The sequence below is a fragment of the Nipponia nippon genome, unplaced genomic scaffold (genome assembly GCF_047370975.1).
Source record: "Nipponia nippon isolate SJK-2023a ecotype South Korea unplaced genomic scaffold, ASM4737097v1 scaffold_3, whole genome shotgun sequence".
Taxonomy (NCBI): Eukaryota; Metazoa; Chordata; class Aves; order Pelecaniformes; family Threskiornithidae; genus Nipponia; species Nipponia nippon.
In genome coordinates this window covers 110,427,529-110,446,160 of record NW_028262347.1, presented here as the reverse complement: position 1 = coordinate 110,446,160, position 18,632 = coordinate 110,427,529, and the positions used below count along the sequence as shown (strand labels likewise).

Here is an 18,632-nt window from a genome sequence, read left to right as displayed (position 1 = left end):
GACAGCCACCCAGAATGCCTCATGCAGCTCTCAAGTCCACTATTTTAAAAGTCTGAACTGAAAAACCAGCGAGCATCAGGAAGAATAAACACTGAAAGGTCTTCCTGTAAGTATTTGCCATGAGTATTTTAAGACTCTATTCACTACAAAGAACTGAAGACTGAAAAATTACTTAATTACAGTACCTGCCTGAGATGAAAATCCATCAACTGAAAAGCCCTAATTTAGTAGAAAAAGGTTGGGGTTCAGAACTGAACTGCAACACATTAGCATGCAAAACCTTTAAGAGTGATGGTGACTAAGCACCAAAGCTATGACAGGCGGGTTCTCCTTCTGTTGATGTGGCAGGCAGACACATCCGAGTCTCATCGCAGAAGAGATGCTCTAACCAAGTAGCTGTCATTGGGCTGTACTGCAGAGAAATCTGTAAGAAGTGTAATAACCCCACTTATGGAAAAGATCAGGCCATGTCATCTCTACCAGGGCTTTCAAGGCCTAAATTCTGTTACTCTGATGACAGGAGGAGGAACCTGGGAGAGAAGTAGACAGCATTAGAAAAGGTGCCTGGAGCACACACAGAGGGAAAAACAGAGCCGACTTTTTCCTACCAGCTGGGTAGTAGGGCGTCTGCTGCCAAGTGCAATGGGAGGGCTTTTGGGGAGGCTCCCAGGTGCTAGCGAGGTCTTACATTGAGGCAGCTACAGCAGCAAAGCATATATGCCAAGGAGGGCTGTTGCTGGTACAGCACTGTGCCCCAGCCGGGCAGGAGGAGGAACTAACAGGGAATTGCAGCCAGAAACGGGCCACAGGACAGACAGTGTTTCAAAACACCTGGAGCCTTCCTCCCTCCTTTCCTGCCGTGGGACACTGGCCCTGATGGCGGAGGCATCCTGCCCTGCACCTCCCACAGCTGCTCCTGCGCCCCTGAGCCTGCCAGAGCGGGGGAAAAAATCCAACACCCTCTCCCAGCGCAAGCGTGGGTGTACGCAGTGTCTCATTTAACATCAGAGGAGTGAAGGCTCTCACCCGGCATCACAGTCTGTCCCCCCTCCTCTTGCAAAAGCTGGCCAGGCCAGCACTGCTCCAGCCTCCTAGGGCTTTGTGAGCCGTTTCCCTCCCCACTCTGCTCCTGGCTCCTCCTAGCTTCCCCGCTGCCCTTTGGACACCCTGGCGCTGCAAAGCCTCTCCCTTCCCTCGCCCTGGGGACGCAGCTGAGCAAAGTCCCACCCTACCAGGGCGGATGAGAGCACAGAAATGCAGCCAGTGGAGCCTGCTTAATCAAATAACTCCAGAGGACAGATTTCATGCTGTTTAAGCCGACAGACAGCCACAGCGTCCAGCTCTGCCACCTCTTTGGCCGCTGCACTGTGGTGCTGTTTTCCTCTGCGTTTCAACCTCCCTTTCATGGAGAGTTCACGCACGTGCCCGAGACAGACGCTGGCAGAAAGGGTGCAGAAGCAAACAGGTTTTCAGGCACATGGCTGCCCAGTGGGGAGGCCAGTGCACGAAGAAGTGCTCTTTCACTCCCTCTGCCCAGACCCTACCACCTTGCTGCCCCTTCCCCAACACACACTGATATCCCTGCAACAACGAGCCGAGCCCCACAAAGCTGTCTGCAGCCGACTGTCCCAGCAATGGTGTCAATGGGACGATTCTGCCCATGCCAAGACAGCCTGAGTCCTCCAACTTTGGTATCTCTCCAGCTCCAGGGTGCTGGCTGATGGGACTGGAGACGCAGCTGGTGGGTGCAGGCAAGGGACTACGCAGCTGGTGGGTGCAGGCAAGCTGCTGTAGTGCAGGCAAGGGACTACTGCGGTACTCGGGCTGGAGATGCAAGAAGTACCATTCCCATCTGCGACAGCCCTCCAACGCGTAGTGCCTCCCTCTATCCTGCCCATGTGTAATCACGCAACTATAAGTCCTTGCCCTCTGTGTCAATCCAAATGCTACAACAACCAACTTCCCCTATTTCCTGCTTTGTGCTGCCTGTGACCAGCTGCCATACTCGCCCTCCGCAGGGTCAGGAATTAGTATCTACACACAGAATCCGTTCACGATGGGTTATGAAAGTAAAACATGCAGTGAGAATAACCACAGCACCTCACCCCTTCCCCCATGAGGAACCTCCTCGGCACCCTGAGAGAGCAGACAAATCAGGGCCGCAGGTTTTAGGGTGTATGCAAAACACTCAGGGCACAGATGGAGGAGCGATCAAAAGGACAGCAGTGAGCCGTGGGTCTGTACTGCCTGGGCTTCCCTCCCACCTGGGCCTCTGTAAAATGGTGGCAAGAGCCCTGGCAGGACACGTAGGTGACTGTACAGAGGGGTAACAATGACGATGCCCATTTCAGCAAGCCGCAGGGTTTCCCCTGAGAGCCTGGCTATGCCGGCCACCCGCCTGTGCCAGAGTCCTGGTGCTGCCCAGTGCCAGAGCAGGGTGAAAGCACACCCAGGGCAACTGCCCAGCATTTCCCCGCATACCTCGCTTCTCCTTCCTGGTCTGCACAAATTCCGAGTGCCGCAGGGCACTGGGAGCCGTCCGTCTGTAGAAGCTGTTTCGCTGCAGCACAGAGACCACCCTGTTTGCTTCCTCGGCCTCCTGCTCCCAGATCTGGCTCCAGTCCGGCCGGCCCGTGCGTACCCTCGAGTGCTCTGCTGTGCTGCTGCTCCTGGCTGGCATCCCAGGCCCTGGGGCTGCTCCTTCCAGTTCCCCACAGCCATTGTAGTCCATGTCCTGCATCTTGGACTGTGTGTAGCAGGTGCCTGACTCCAGGCTAATGCCAGCATGTCCTGAGGACCTGACCGCAAATGCAGGAGCTTCACAACCTCTGTCCAGACTGCTGTGTTCCACAACATGGCCTTTGGGCTGCCTCTGCTGCTCAAAGTCTTCTTGGTCTTCTTGGTCCCTGACACCTATATACTGCCTTTCCTGCTCTCTATATGCCCCAGAGCCTCCATCCTCTCTATAACCCTTTTCCCCTACCCTATATACTTGATTGCCTCCATTCTCTCTGTACTGCCTTCCCCCCTCCCTATACTCCCCAGAGCCTCTCTCCTGCTTACACTGCCTTTCCCTTTCCCCATAATGTCTTTCACGCTCACTGTAGTCCCTAGGATCTCTGTCCTCCTTATACCACCTTCCCCCCTCCGTATACTCCCCAGGTACTCTGTCCTCTCTGTACCGCCTTCCTCCCTCCCTATACTGCCCAGGTACTCTGTCTTCTCTGTACCGCCCTTCTCTTATCTCAGAACTGCAGTCTCTGTATTGAACACCCTCCCTGTCATACACCCTATAGTTTCTACCCTCTGTATCCTGGCTTTTGCCTTCCCAAGCACCGTCTGCTCTCCTGCAGTCCACATACTGGATACGTTCCTTCCAAAAACCTTCACAGTCTCCATTCATGCTCCATCGGTCCACGGAGATGCCCTCCCCTCTCCTGTAACCGTTCCAGCCGCTGTCTGCTCCCCGGCAGCCCGGGTGCTGCCTCCTCGCCCTGGGTCTGTCATTGCAGCCAGCCTCACCACGCAGTGCAGCCACCCCAGCCACGTCCTCTCTCCGCACGGCACAGCAGTCCTCATATTCCCATCCGAGGAGCCGCGGCTCCTGCCTTGGGTCCTCCACACCGTGTTTCATCCCGGGATAAGTGCACACAGGGGTGCAGTGCAGGTGCTGACTCCCTTTGCCACCTGCTCCCTGAGCCCAAGCCCGGGCCGACGCTGCTTCTCTGCTCTGCTCCAGCGCTCCTGTCCCAAGTGAAACGCAGGCGTTGCTTCCTGAAACCAGCCAGCAAGGGTACGAAGAGGCACAGGCCCAATCACTGCCAGCCCCGGCCTCCTCCACCTGCTGCCCAAAGTAATCAGTAACCAGCCCCGAGGAGGGAGGCCGGGGCTGGGCAGGCTCTCACCGCCCAAACCGGCTCCACGGCTTTGCCAAAGCCTCTCTGCAGGCAGCTGAGGCAGGGAAAAGGAAGGCACTGGAGCATGCGGAGGCCCTGCCCCAAAACCAACGTCCTCAGGGAAGGGAAATGGTGTGTGAGACCGCAGGAAGCCACAGACCAGAGATGGGATACCAGATCTCCTTCCCCTGCCTTCAGGCTGCTGCCGGCATGGAGGCTAAACGACGCGGTCTAGCAGAGGCTGGGCTCTGCTCCACACCTCACTGCGGGAAACTGAGGCCTTCAGGCTGCCCTTGGCTCACACCTGATGCTGAGCCCATCCTTTTCCTAGCCCTCACCCACAGGTCCTGGGAAGGGCTGGAGATGAGCAGCTCCCTGCGTGACAGAGCATCCCCGAGCGGTGCCTATGCGGTGCCATGCAGCCACAGCTGCCTGGTTCCCTGCTCCAGGGTGAACGGCTGGTCGCCTCACTGATAGGAACAGGCATGAAGGGACTATCTGGGTTACAGAGTTCACTGCCAACACACAATGTAAGTTTCCAGGACGCTATAGAAATGTGTGCTCCTCTCACTGCAAGGTAAAACATATTCCCAGTTTTCCATACCAAACGCAGGAGCTCCTATGAGAAACCAAGAGGCAACCACAACATGCCCTAGACAGAAAGCAGGAGAGCGGGGCACGGGCATGTAATCCACGTCTCTGGTTCTTGCAACACTTGTTAGGTATGCACAGGCAATGCTCCCAGCTGGTAGGAGACAAAAATAAAACCAATGGACCCTCCTGCTCCAACTGCAGGAGGGCAAGCGCTAATGCTGCCCAAGCCTGGTGATCAGTGAAGCCCCCAGTGTGCACACAAGACATACCAAAGAAGCAACCTGCAGATTTTAAACACATATTTGAAAAAACCACATACTTCCTTCAGCTCCCCAAAGGACACACCAAGGGGCTGGGCTCCCCCAAGTCTATGCCAGCCTTACTTTGGTTGCTGGTTAATGCTTAGGGAAAGCTTTTCTCCCTCCCCCGTGCCTCCATGTTCCCCTAATAGCAGCAAGGCAGAGGCCATGCCTGAGGCAGGGTGCAAACATGTTTTGCTGAGCCAACGCAGCACCACATTACTGATCTGGCCTGCTGCAATGAAGCTGGGCTAGCAAGCCTGAGACATGCTCTCTGGCCACACTCAGATGTGGCAGGAGGGATGCAAGAGAGCTTGGGCAGGGCACATCTTTATCATAGGAGCAGAGAAGCTACTTATAAATTCTCAGGTTTCTTGAAGTGGTAAAAAATCCCCTAAGACTACTAAGGGGATAACTTGACAGGTAGGATGTCTCAGGATAGCATGTTAGTTCCTGCCTAAAACTTCCAGTTCCAGTAACCAACAGGGCACAGATTCCACAGGACCCATCCTCTGTTAGGAAGCACTGGGACAGTAGGAGATATTTCCCAGCAAGATCTATCCCATATGAAAATTTCCCTTGATCCAGCCTAGATTTTCCTCTTCCTGCCTTCAAGTTATTTCATCTAGCCTCAAATACTCTAAGCCTCCTTCCAAGTATCCTTCTTGCATGTCACTCATGTTTGTCACCCTATTTCCCTGGTGCACCCATATCAGCCTTCATTCCCACATGCTCTGCATCAGACGCGATCCTACAGCAAAGCGCCTGGGCTCCCCAGCGCGGATTAAGCAGTGGGAGGATGGAGGCAATGAAGTCAGAGTGAGTAATTCCCAGGCAGGAGCTGGCATTTCACTCCACCTCCTGCGTGCAGCGCCCACATTTCCTGCACATCGTGGGTTTCGATAACAGAACTGCGGTGTCAGAGCTCCTGGGAGACGCTGGGGAAGGGACTGTGGGAGATGTACGTGGTCCCGTATTTCCACTTTGTCTACTGTAATATCAAGTATAACGTAATTAACAACACTGATCTTTATATGGCATCTTTGGGTTTTGGAGCCCAAATGTGCTGACATAAATGGCAAATTTCTCCTCCCTGAGTAATTCTTCTGGGCTGTAAGGACAAAAGTAATCTCTTTTGCTACAGACATGCTGCAATTTAAACCTCTCTGTTGCTTTTACTGACAGTGCAGCGTCATTTTCCTGTCCTGAAATTCTGGACTCCATGGATGGCAGGAGCAGAGGGGCAGGCTTTACTTTTTGCCCATTAACCCTCCCCACTCCCAGGCCAGGTTCAGCACCCTTCTGTGCATCCCCTCTGATTTGAGTGACAAGTCCACAAAGGTCTGCATCACCACCAGAGCAGAAACCTCATGAAATCCAGCGCCCTGACAGGCTGAGGGCAGTCACAGACATCGACTCAGATCTCAACTGCAGGACCACCAGGAAAGTCACTCGGAAGCTGCTGCTCACTCCCCTGCAACTATGAGGGGGTAAGGCAGGGAGGTTGAACCTGCAGCAGCTGTGGTTTTGCCCAAGAGCAAGGACACACTGGGAATGGATCAGATGAGGGCTCTGGATGTACGGTGGGGCTGGAAGAGGAGATGGGAGAGTTGGAAGGAAAAAGGGGTGGGGAAGACCAGGACTGAAGGATGTCCAGATAATGACACTGTGGTTCTCTGAGGCAAAAACAGGATTTGTACTGCAACAACGCTTACGAAACAACCAAAATCAGGAACTAAAGAAGGAAATAAAAGGATGGGCTCCAAGAGTGCCTGTATGCAGCAGGGGCCTCTCTGAAGCACCCCCATCCCCTGACGCTGCAGACTCACCTCTCAGCTCCTGCAGCTCCACGCTGAGGCTCTCGATGTTGGAGTCACAGAAATCAAGGTTTTCCAAGGTCTCCGCTCTCACCAGCTCATCCTGCGGCTCCTCCAACATCAGGCTCAGCTCAGCGCGGGTCTTGCCGTAAGCTTCCAGGTCTCGCTCCACCTCTCCGATCCTCGTCAGCAGAATGGAGCGGGGGGAAGCTGATCCTGCCCGCATCAAGTCCTCACGTCCCTCCTCTGCCCGCTGCTCCTGGGTGCTGGGCTGAAGCTGCGGAGGGGCCACACTCCTCCGATGGTTGCCTGATGGAGGCCGGGGAGCAGGCCGGGAGGGCTTCACTGAGAAGGACAGAGACCTGCCTTTGGGCACCTGGCCACCCAGCGTGTGCACAGGGGTTGTCGCAAGGCTGCTGGGCCGAGGAGGGGGTGGCCTCAGAGCCTTCCTCCTCTCTGGCTGCCTGGCATGGGGGGCACACTCAGGAGAGCCACGGACAATGTCCTTCTCAGAGCTGTAGTCCAGGATAGAGAAATGTCGGGAGACCTTGTCCTGCTCAGCACCGGTAGTTGTCAGACTCTTCTCAAACTGCGCCAGCTGCTCTGTCAGTTTGGAGTCAAGGTCCGTGCAGCCGTCACCCTGCACTGCAAGCGGGCAGCATTCACCCCAGCTCCCAGCCCATGTGTCCAGGCCCACCTGGGCACCTCCCAAGCTGGAGGAACAAGGTTTGGTTTTCTCCTGTTGACCGTCCACCCAATCATCCAGGTCCTGGGTGCTGCTCCGGCTCTCCTGGGGCTCGGATGCTGCCCAGCTGTTAGGAGAAGAAATCACCTGGCTCCTGCAAGGATCTGGGGGGGAACGGGGAGCCTGCGGGGGCACAGTGCGACTGTCTCCATCATGCTCAGGCAGGGTGTGAGTTTCTGAGTTTCCGGGGGGCACCGAAATGGTCCCCTTGGGCTCCAATTCACCTGCTTGGCCAGGCCTATTGCCCTGTTGGGGAGGCAGCTGAGCAGTGGGGAGAAGGCCATTGACTGCCTTTGTGCTGTCAAAGGGGAGGGAGTCTGCTGTGCCTTTGGGATGTGGCCCTTGGTGACCAGTGCCAGGAAAGGCCTGATGCTGTTTCAAATCTGTGCCAAGATGGCCCTCTGTTCTCTCTGCCGTGTGAGACAAAATGCTGTCAGGCTCAGGGTGTGTAGCCAAGCCATCCTCCTTTTCCCTGCCATCTTTCCCTGGCAAAGGAAGAGCTTCGGAGCAGGTGCTTTCTGGGTCTTGATGGATGGTGGCTCCACAGCTGCCTCCACCTTGGGGATCCCCAGCACCCACCTTTTCCCTGCAAGGCTCAGAGGCTTCCAGCCTCACAAATCGGTGTGGAAAGATGCCACGTTTCCCCCTTAGCTCCCCCTCCAGCCAGCCATCCTCCAGAATGCCTATGATCCGTATCCTGTCACCAACATCAAAATCCAGTTCTTTGGACTCCAGGGCTTGGAACTGATAGAGGGCAACACCATAGGTGGTCCCTGGCTCCTCCTCCTCCTTGGGGGTCATCTCCACTGTCCCATTGGTGTCACAAGTCCCTGTGGGCTCTGGATCCACTGAGGTTCCTGGTGCTCGCAGAGGAGTAAGCAGTTCCACAAAACCCTCTGGGAAGATGCCCCTGCGGCCTCTGAGCTCGCCTTCGAACCAGCCAGGCTCTGGGACACCAACAATATTGATCACATCCCCTTCCCTGAAGTCCAGTTCCTCCTCCAGCTGAGCAGACAGGTCCATCAGGGCCCGGGCTTGACCCAGTGAGTACGCAGGCACCTCCAGGAGAGCACTGTGGGACAGCTGACGGCTCCGAACTGAAAGGCACAGCTCCCGCACACATGATGAAGGGAAAAAGCCCTTGGAACCCCAGCTGCTTCGGCCCTGGAGCCAGCTGGAGGCCAGGGACCCCCCCAGGATCACCAGGTCTCCTGCAGGGAATGAGACATACCAGTTCAAAACCGCCCTTGTGATTGCTTCCCACCTCTTATTCCTTCCTCCCCGTGTCCTTCCTGGCTGAGGGCAAGGTCTGGCACTCTGCACAGAGCACAGTGCGTGTTGGGGATGCACAAGAGCGTAGAACAGAGGTAAAGCATGAAGCATCGTCAGGCTCTTGCACACAAATACCTAAGACACAGTTTTGTCTGCTAAGCCTTGAAGGTGCACCAAAGCTTTGATTTCTCCCCCAAATGCAAGTCTAAGATTTTGGGGATTGGAGAGCAGTTAAAAGGCAGCTGTAAATTTACTATGATCACACGACTCCAATATTTGGAGTTTCAAGAGTAATGATAGATCATGAGAAACCGGTATCAGAATGGCAGAAGCCCAAAGGGCCATGGTGGATTTGACATGACCCATGCCATGAGGTATTAGGAAATTGCCTGTCTCTCCTGCCACTCTAGGCAGGATGCTGTGACTAGGTTCATGCTTCTGGAAGGACAGGTGAGGGCTATGAGATGCAAAGCAAAGGAAGGGAATGGAGATTACCTCTCTGCAATGACAAACTCCCTGGCTCTTGAGATGTGAAGTCACTGGTACAAACAAACAGTTTTTCTCCCTGCTTCAAAGGGGGAATATCCACAGGTTCCACAAAGCTGCTAGGAAACTGCCCTAAAATGAGAAGCAGTTGTCAGCAATGAGTCTGTCCTGTAGCCCACCCACCACCACGCCCTCCACCCTCCTTCCAGATTTTGGGATCTATTCATCTCTTGCTAAAGGAAAATAACCAGCTACCCAGGGTGCTTCAATAGCATGGTGGAAGAGGAATGAGTTTGGGAGTCAGGAATTTCTGAGGTTTTAAATGCTTAAGAGCTAACAGAGAACAAAAAGCTTTGTGCCCTCGGCTCACTCCAGGCAACCAACAGGCTGTGTTCATTACTGGGACTGTGCCACCAGCATGGAGTTTCTGGGAACAGACATACTAGGTTTTCTCTGCTTTCACTGCTTGCTTCCCAACTCAGAGCCATGATGAGGACTGAGAGATCCAGTAGTGCTGGACTACCAGACTAGAGTCTTGTGACTGGGCACATCCACCTGGTGCTCTTCACTCTGTAAGGCTTGGCCCCTGCGTGGCCTCAGAGCAGAAGACAGGCCACCACACTCAGGATGGCCACATCTGTCAGTCACAGGCTCTGTCACAGCTTCAGCGCTGCTGAGGCTCCAGGGACCTTCCCCACTTTATCACCTCTGTGCACCTATTTCACCATGGAACCCATTGCTGGGTGCCCAGCTATTCTGAACAGGCCACAGCCAGACGGGGCAGCGCACACTTGTTGGCCATCACAAGATACCACTCAGCTACTAATTTCAGGCCTGGCAGCACAGGACGTGGCAGAGCCCACTGCAAAGGCCACTAAAAATGTAATTCCTATCTTTTATAATTTGTGGCAAAGGGATATGATGGAGTATGGGACAGTAGCACTTCCAGCATTCACTCTTGATGACCCAATATGGCATCCACGTTCTCAAATAAAACCTGGAGACACCGTATCCTAGACATGCAGAACTTTGCACTGAGTTTAGGCAGTTTAGCATCTGCTGTCATTAACCTGAGGTGCAACCAGCAGCCCACAGGCTGCTAGCCTCAGTGCCTTCCTTCACAGTTTTAACCAACTCTACCTCTTTTTCTGTGTCCTAGTTTCCTGCTTTGTACATGGAAACAACCTAATGCTGTTAGAAAGGAAGTCATGGAGCTACATTAATTATTCCCCACAGAGTACTGAGTATTATTATTGGTAGGCTGCAGCACCTCCATAGCTTCAATTCAAAAGAGCTTTTTCAATTCCCTACAACTTTAGCTTAGAAAGCTGGGCAGAAAACTACAACAGCTGTTCCAAGGGAAAGCAGGAATGCAAGCTCATTTTGAGTTAAAGGTCATTAAAAACAGCCTGGTTTGACTTCAGCATGTTTCTTTATCTTTGAGCTACAACACACATCTGTTTATTATTCCTTAATAGCTTCATCTTCTTGAGAACAAGCGCATCAGTTCTGCTGGGAGACAACACCGTGGTGAAGTAGATACTGGTGATTTCTGCAGAAGTAATGTGTGCCCAGGGACTTCAGCAGCAGCAGCAGGATCAGGCACGCATTCATTCAGTGCCATTTATCAGCTATGTGGAGCACAGGAGACAAGTCCTCCTCTCCACCTTTGCTCCTGTCCATCTTCGTTTTAGCCAGGAGACAGCCCATGGCTGTTAGCAAAGCCCAGACTGCTGCCGAAATAGCAGCCCCGTCTCCACAGCCAGGGATGAAACTCCAGTCCCACCCTCATGCTGAAGACAGACTCAGGCTTATGCTTTGAAGTGGCCTGGTTTTCATCTCCCTGAGAGCTCACGCATCCTCTCAACATCAGTATTAAGATGAGAAAGAGCTGCTTAAACAGGGACTATGAGACGCTAAGTGTTTCACTAAGAGCATTTTGCTGCTTCAGAAGTTTCTCACACCCCTCCAAAAGTTGAAGAGACTTGCATACTATTTCAGGCACCCAGATATTGATGGCAGCTTGTGCAGGAAAATGCTTTAAAGCGGAAAGGAGGAAGTCAGGCTGAGTCAGAGGGCTCGGAGGGACACACGGACTCTGTCACTGCATCTCCCACTGACTTGACCTGACAAGGTCACTTGGATGTGGATGCATTTCCACTCTCAGTGCATCTGTTTCCTCTCTCCCCTTCCACTGCCACAGTGGGTCAGTGCATAAACTAGCCAGGAAATGGGCTGTCTCACAACACAGGACGGAGCAACTAGTATTGTGAAGCTCTCATCTCCTCAAGAACTGACCCTCCACTAATCTCTCTCAAAAAAACAACAACAAGCTGTCTGAATAGTTGACACAAAGCTGGCAGGAGACCGGTGGCGGGCAACCTGCACCCTCAGTCCCAAGCAAAGTCCCATGAAAGATTTACTAAATCAAATCTGGTCCTGCACAGCATTGGCCAAGGGAAGGTGTGCTCATGGAGTGGATGTTTAGCTGGCACATGTATGGCTCCAGGTGCAGGCATTTCCAGCTCTTACCTGTGACACCTTCCTTCTTGCCGAGGAGCCAGAACTCATCCACCACGGCCAGCACCTCAATGACATCTCCCACAAAGAGGGGCAGCTCTTCAGAGACGCTGGGACAGAAATCAAAAACTGCTCGTACAACGGAGCCAGCCTCCATTGTGCAGGGTCTGAAGGTGGATCAGTACCTAAGGCTGAGACACAGCAGGAAGTTTGTTAGCAGCCAGAAACACCTGAAATCATCCCATATAGGCTCAGAAAGTAAAACCCTTCCTGAGCACAAGAGGCAGGAACAGTGTGAGGGGTTCCTGTCTGGAGCTCCCTGAAACCCCTCGCCACGTGAAGCATGCTGTAGGAGCCAAGGGTCTCCAGCAATGCAGCCCCCAGGGTCTAACCTGCCTCGTCCAGCCTCTCTGGCTGTCTCTGTGGGGACACGTGTTTGTGCTGCAACAGGGGGAGAAGCAGCAAGAAAATTGGAAATGAATTCCCGTCAGGAAGGAAGCAAGAGGAGGGGAGGAAGCTCAGCGCTTCCCTGACATGCAGGGCAGGGCCCTGAGCCCGCCAGGGACGGGTGGACAGATAGCACCACTTACTTGCACGGTCCCACCACGCATGCTCTGGCGGGATGGGCACAGGCATCCCCCTCCCCATGCCACCACTCAGGGCCACAGGAATCGTGTGCTGGAGCAGCATCACGCTTCTGCCCCACAAGAGAAGAGGCACAAAGTCCACTCAGGCTAGCTCACCCCACCATCCTTTTCCCCACTGGTGAACTCTTCCCACCCCTACCTGGGCTGACCCAGCCTGGGCATCCTCAGACCTGGCTGGAAATGCCCCTTCTGCCTTCTAGGTACCAGGCTCAGCCATCCCCTGGGAGGCCTCACCATGGCTCTTGGCAGAAGCCATGCTGAGATGAGAGTGCAGTCCCTGTCCAAGGCTCTAGGAGCCAAGGCTGAAATTCCCCCTGGCAGGGGACCTGAAGGCAGGCAAAGATGTCCTCATCAAGGGCTATGTCCTGGATTCCCCCTTCCTCTGGAAGCAGCTGCTGAGCCAGGACACTTTCCTGTACCATCTTTGCTTTGTATTAAGCAGCCTCACCATCAAGGCAATACACCGCACCAAGGTAGCAGCAGTCCTGCAGCTTCAGCTGCTCCTTCCCCTCTTTCCAGATCTCTTGAGAGGGGAACTGAAAGGTGCATCTGTCCAAGGCAACCAGGAACCCTAAGATTATTCCTCAACATCTGCACCTCAGACCAGTGCTTCCCTTCATCTTCCTGTCCCACCGCAATTACGGGCAGAGCACAGCACTGCCGACACCTCTCTGAGGTGGTTTCAGAGCCCTGCCCTCTGCAATGCCGGGACGTCAGCATCCTTCCCACCAGCCCCCCTGACACAGGCTGCTTTCCTCCCACATCACAGGCAGAGTCCCTGCTCCGTCCGGTTGGACACAACTTCCCTGCAATGGAACCCAACCTCCCCCCCTCCCAAGGCACCTCTACGTGCACGGTGAACAGTCACCCTCCAAGCGCCGCCCAGCCGGCAATACCCGTCCTGTACTCAGCATGGCTTGTCAAACCGTCCGGGCTAGCTAACAGCAGAAAGAGCACACTGACGACACACACCACCACCAAGAGCAAACACACAGGGCCCCCGGGACCCCCATTTCTCCCGACAGCCGCGCATGGCCCACCTGAGCCCCAGAGAGTCAGGAAGAGGGGACGCTAACACAGGGAGGAGAAAAACATCCCCGCTGACGAGGTGCAGCCAACTTCCAGCGAGAGTGCCAGTGGGGGATCCAGCCAGGGAAAGGCTTTCTGCTGACGGGACCGCTCTGTTTATCCAGTCCGACTCACCTCCTGGGAACAAAGCGGGTTTGTACTCGTCAGGAACAGCTTCCTCAGCACGTCCCTCCCCACCCCCAGACGTGCCCCTGCTGCAGCCAGCACGCTGCGCCCCGGCCCCCGGCCACCCTCACCTCTGCTGTCCCGTCTCCGTCACTCCTATTGCTCTCCACTGCCTTCCCTGTAGCACGTGGGCTCCTTGGGGCACAGGCTGTCCCTTTGTCACCAGCGTTGTGCTGGCTGTACAAACAAAGAGCCCAATATCCAGCAGCCGACAGCACTTTGCCACCAAAAAGAGATGAATGGACTGGAGTGAATCAAGAGCACAAAGAGCTGCAATTCAGGGTAGCAGGAACCTACTGAGGCAGAAGGAGTAACAGTATTAAAAACATGACCATGTGGAGCAGGGAAAAAGATGGAAGAGCCATCAATTAGCTTGGAAATACTAAAGACAAGGAAGGAGCCTTGCGCTGTTTGAGGTGGGGTGGCTGGGACGTGCGGCTGCATGCTCTGATGGGAACAGGAAAGCAGCAGCGACAGGCGCAGCAGAAGCAGCCCCTTGCAGGCACCTGGGGCTGCCCTCCACCCCGCAGACAGGCTGCCGACTAAGCTCAGGGTCCTAGGAATCCTTGCCATACTCTGAATATGCAAACTCCACAGCTGCACCGGACAAAGGGGGAGAAAAATATTGCAGGCATAATTGCTGCCTCGGGGTAGTTCCGCCAGGAGCACATGATGGTACAGTGAGATTTCTTGCATTTCTTCTGTCACGGGTGTAATGTAAGAGTGGGCTGAGGAGTGCAAGGATTACAGCATGTGTGCTTCAGACCCAAACCCTGGCTTTGCTGCAGTCACTGGGGATGAGGATACAGCCCTCCCACTGCCCGGGGCTCAGATCCTGCCGTTGAAAACAGCAGTGCCACTTCCTTAACTCACCTGCAGCTCTGGGGACTCATTTGTTAAAATGTACAACATTTTCCAATGAGACAGAAGATCAAGAGGGGCAGGCAGGATTGCAATTGTTCCGCTATGTATATACTAATTGCAGTTATAATAAAACATGGGCACTAACATATTCTTGTGAAAAGCATTCCCTGAGAGCCAGGCCATGAGGTAAGAAAGCATGAAGTAAACTTCTGAAACTGCCAAAAAAAGAAACAGAACAAGCTCACGTTCCCTCAGCAGTACCAAGAAGAGCAGGATCACTCCCTGACTCCATCTGAGTCTAGACAGTATGCCCCTGTATTCGAAAGCAGTGAATCAGTCTTGTGGGGTTTGCTTGCTCCATAACATGAATTGAACACAAAATACTATGTTTTCCAGGATCTTGGCCTTGTCTTACTCCATGGAGTGCTGCCTGCCAACGTTTTCTCCAAACCCCCATCTACAGAAGGAAGCCTCCCAGCATCTTCCAGACTGGAAACTTACTGAGTCCAACTCTTCAGGCTTAACGGTGGACCTGAGCTTCTCCCAGATCCACCCTAGATCTGGTGAAAACAAACATCCAGCAGCAGCTTGTGCAGAAGCTCCAGCAGGAAGAGCAGACTGCAGGGAGAGCCGGGCTCCGCCTGCGATCCCCAGTGAGTCACGGCTCCTGACAGCAGGCCAAGCACCATCCCCTCTCACCTCAAGCATGGACGATCCCTGCCTGCCAGGGGGAGGGAGGGGAGGGCTCCTCCACAACTGAGCAAACACTGGGACTTCACGCTGGCAGAGGTCAGGACTGCGAATTGCAGGACTCTTGCCCCCGCCTAGCAGCAAACCCGCATCCAAAGACAGCCTCACTGTGCAAGCACGAAGCTGCAGCGCAGCAGCAAACGCGCCGCGCTGAGAACACGCTGTCTCTGTCTCGCTGCCTGATCCTGCACAAACTAGGTAACGTGTTCCTGGCGCCCGACTGCAGCTCGCCTGGTGCCAAGCTCCGGGCCTGACACAACAGCATTGTGCAGGAAGGCAGAGAGTGGATTCCCAGAGCATTAATCACTCCCCCCAGCCTGCCTGCATGCATGCTCAGCACGCATTAACATTACCTCCATGGAAGACTGCCTATCCCATTTCGCCATTAGCTCTGGAGCGTGTCTGGTCCAGCGTGGGCTGATGAAAGGAGGGACCAGAATGAAATAACAGCTATTAACTCCGTTACAATATTGTTTTGAGACCTTCAGCACAGACTGGATCAAGCCACAGCAGCCAAGACAAGGCATTTACTGACTCAGACAACTTCTTGTATCCCTCCTCTCTTTTTGCAGCTGGAATTGGGCAGGGTAAGAAGTCTCAAACACTGGACACACCAGCACCAAATTATTGTCAGGCACTTGCTCAAAGTGCCATCACTTAGATGAAAGAAGACACACTGAAGATGGTGATATAAATGCCCTTTTTGTATCTTTTTGATGGTAAGTGTGAGCAAACGAGTCACTGATGAATTTCTGTACCTTAGAAACAGTTCTGTCTTCCCTGTTTTTGCTGAAAGACACTGAAGCAAGGATTTCAAGCACTTAAGAGCTAAGGCAGCAACATGAAGAGATCATTTTAGGCTGATTACAAGAAGTATTAATAGCCCCAGTAAAAGGAGAGACCCAAAGGGTTTGCAGACAGCTAATCTGGTGGTATACCCAAAGCGCAGATCAGATCATGAGATAAAAAGCAGTAACGGATGGACGCCACAAATTTAGCAGAAAGAAAATCAAACTTCACAGGTGGTATCACCACTTGTTTCCCTCTAAACAGCACTTTTTAGCTTCTCACTCAAGAGGCAGTGCTGTTAGAACTGGCTACGGTCAGCACTACATCACTGTAACCAAGAAACTAACGTATCACCAAAGAGACCAAGAAATGCAGTGCAGGCGTCCACAGGCACACTTGGTTTGCACAAGAGTGACAAGTGGCTTCTTGTGCAGCAGATGTCTCAGTCTCTTTAAAACCTTAGAGCCTGCCTGGGCAGTAGACCAGGAAGGAGTCAGATTCCCAGAAATGTACAAAAGCCAAGTTTGTTGCAGAACAAACAAACAAACAAACAAACAAACAAACAAATATTAAAAAACATTAAATAAATATTGCCAGTTATCTTTTCTTAAAACTGAAAAATGCCATGCATTTCACCTATGCCTTTTGACGCCTCCTTCCACTCATTACAGCTTAATGCCTGTTCACCAAAGACACAATCCACCCTCAGAGACAGAGATGCCCCTCAGCCCCATTCAGTGCATTCTCCAGCTGCCGGGTCTGGCTTTGATAAGAGATTTGCTGCAGCTCTCGCTGCGCTCTAGGCTGCAGGATCGGTACCTAACATGCAGTGGGAGGAAACCAAGAGTGCTGCTTGGCTTCTCACGCGATTGTGTCAAGCTTACTAACTACATGCTGAGGCATCTTCCCTACTCTTTTCCTCTGTTCCTCCCTGTGATGTCCAAATCTGGACAGCCCTCCTTCCCTCCTCCTTACCCCGCTGCATCTGCACAGCCTGCACAGTCCTCATCCACACTTCAAGGGTAAGACATTGCCTGCACACCAGCACGCCCTGACTGCTCACGCCAGCCTTCAGAGCTGCCCCGCCACCCACAGTCACTCCCCCTGCTTGGAGGCAGAACATGTTGCTCTGTAAGCTCCCTGAGATCCTTGCTCGCCTGCACATTCCTGGGTGGGATAAACAATACCCCGTTGAGCCAGGACGCCTGGGCCCTGGCTGGAGACAGTGCCAATGCAGGGACTGTGGCTCCAGCAAACTGCAGAGCTGACCCTACAAACCCAGAGAACAGACGAGGCAGCAAGCAGGGCAAAACCCGCCGAATGGTACGGAGAAGAGGAGCCTTCTCCCACCAGGGAAATGCTGACCACTGCAGCCTCTCGTTAAGACATGCTGCTTGTCCCAGCAGATCCCAAAGAGCCCCCTCGCTGAGTTTCAGAAAATGGGAAACAGGAGATCTCCTCTTATGCACTCCATCTTCTAACCCCATATGTCTTCCAGGCGGAAGAGGAATCTCCTCATTTTAAAAGAAATAGCTTCTTTTCCTTTGTCTGTGACCTAACATATAAAAAAATCATTAAAATGAGTACATTTAGGTTGGATTGCCAAGCCCTCCAGAACAAGGACTGCTAAGGACAAGGGCCGCTTGAGCAACCTCTGGCCTCCCACCGCACATGTGTGACAGTTTGGGTATTTGCCCCAGGAGCTCTGCCGTGTACCACAGAAGTCATTCAAACCACTTCTTCCCTCCAGCTGGGCCCTGGCTGTCACAGCGTTCTCACCCGCTCCGTTGCAGGACGTGGCTGAGGACAGGCTGGTGGCATTTGCGTGGGGTAAACGTAGCTTGGGGAGGAAGGAAGAGGAGCTCGTGCTGGGCCAAGCGGCAAGCAAAGGAAAGTCATCTGGAAACTAGAGCACAGCATCAATTTTTAATGCAAAGCAGAACACCTTGCCGCAACATGTGAGCAAGGAGACTGTGATGGATATTTAATCTCTGGCACTGGGGACCCAAGCATGCAAAAGCCAGAACACCAGCTTAGGAGACAAGAGTTTCCCAAATTCTCTACGGAGTAGCTGCATGCACCTTACAGACCCCATTACTGAGTCCTGTCTTCCCCCGCCCCGAGCCATCCCGTTGTCTCTCTTGCCATTTTTGCAGACAGGCTAAAATGATACAACTTAGAATAAGGAACAGACAAAATCCCAAGAGCAGCACCACTTCTGCTGTGCGGTACCTGTGGCTGGGCTCCTGGGGGTAAGTAGTATATGATCACAAAATTAGTCATTACACCTTGAGTACATATCTGAAACAGGTTGAACTGGGGCTGCAGGGACATTCCTCAATGCCGGAGCACTTGACTTTGCACCCTGAACAATATTTTTCAAGGTGGCTTTTGGACAGAAGCCTATAACAATGCTTGGGTTGCTGGGTAGGGAGTACAGAAATCTGAAAATTACTTGAGTTTGACTTGGAAGCTTTGCTCTTTGCCTGCCTTTGCTCCTGTTCTGCGCTGCTTGTTATCTCAAAAGAACCTAAATCCCCGGCAGGGACTCTGCTGATACCTGGCATCATGTGAACTTTTGCCTTTCAGAGCCCCTAGGCGATCCCGAGAAGGAAGCAATAGATTTTATTTCCTAACAGAAAGGTTCTAAAGATAAGACAAAGTAAAAGCTGTGTTGAGCAATCCTTAGAACATGATTA

The 18,632-nt window shown here is 53.2% G+C and overlaps 1 protein-coding gene across 5 annotated transcripts in view; it reads right to left on the bottom strand.

The window, feature by feature from the left end:
* Positions 1-18,632, bottom strand: part of DNMBP (dynamin binding protein) — a 36,492-nt gene that overhangs the window by 15,809 nt on the left and 2,051 nt on the right. For 2 of the 5 annotated variants that reach the window (XM_087766945.1, XM_087766948.1), the window contains exons 2-6: positions 13,602-13,826; positions 13,317-13,482; positions 11,642-11,820; positions 9,119-9,241; positions 6,619-8,562 (exon numbers count right to left, since the gene is read on the bottom strand). In XM_087766945.1, the coding sequence (XP_087623071.1) occupies positions 6,619-8,562; positions 9,119-9,241; positions 11,642-11,786 (2,212 nt within the window). In that variant the 5' untranslated portion in view covers positions 11,787-11,820; positions 13,317-13,482; positions 13,602-13,826. Of the gene's footprint in view, positions 1-2,481; positions 3,032-6,618; positions 8,563-9,118; positions 9,242-11,641; positions 11,821-13,316; positions 13,483-13,601; positions 13,827-18,632 lie in introns of those variants that run through there. The other 3 variants (XM_087766946.1, XM_087766947.1, XM_087766949.1) reach the window with 3 other exon arrangements.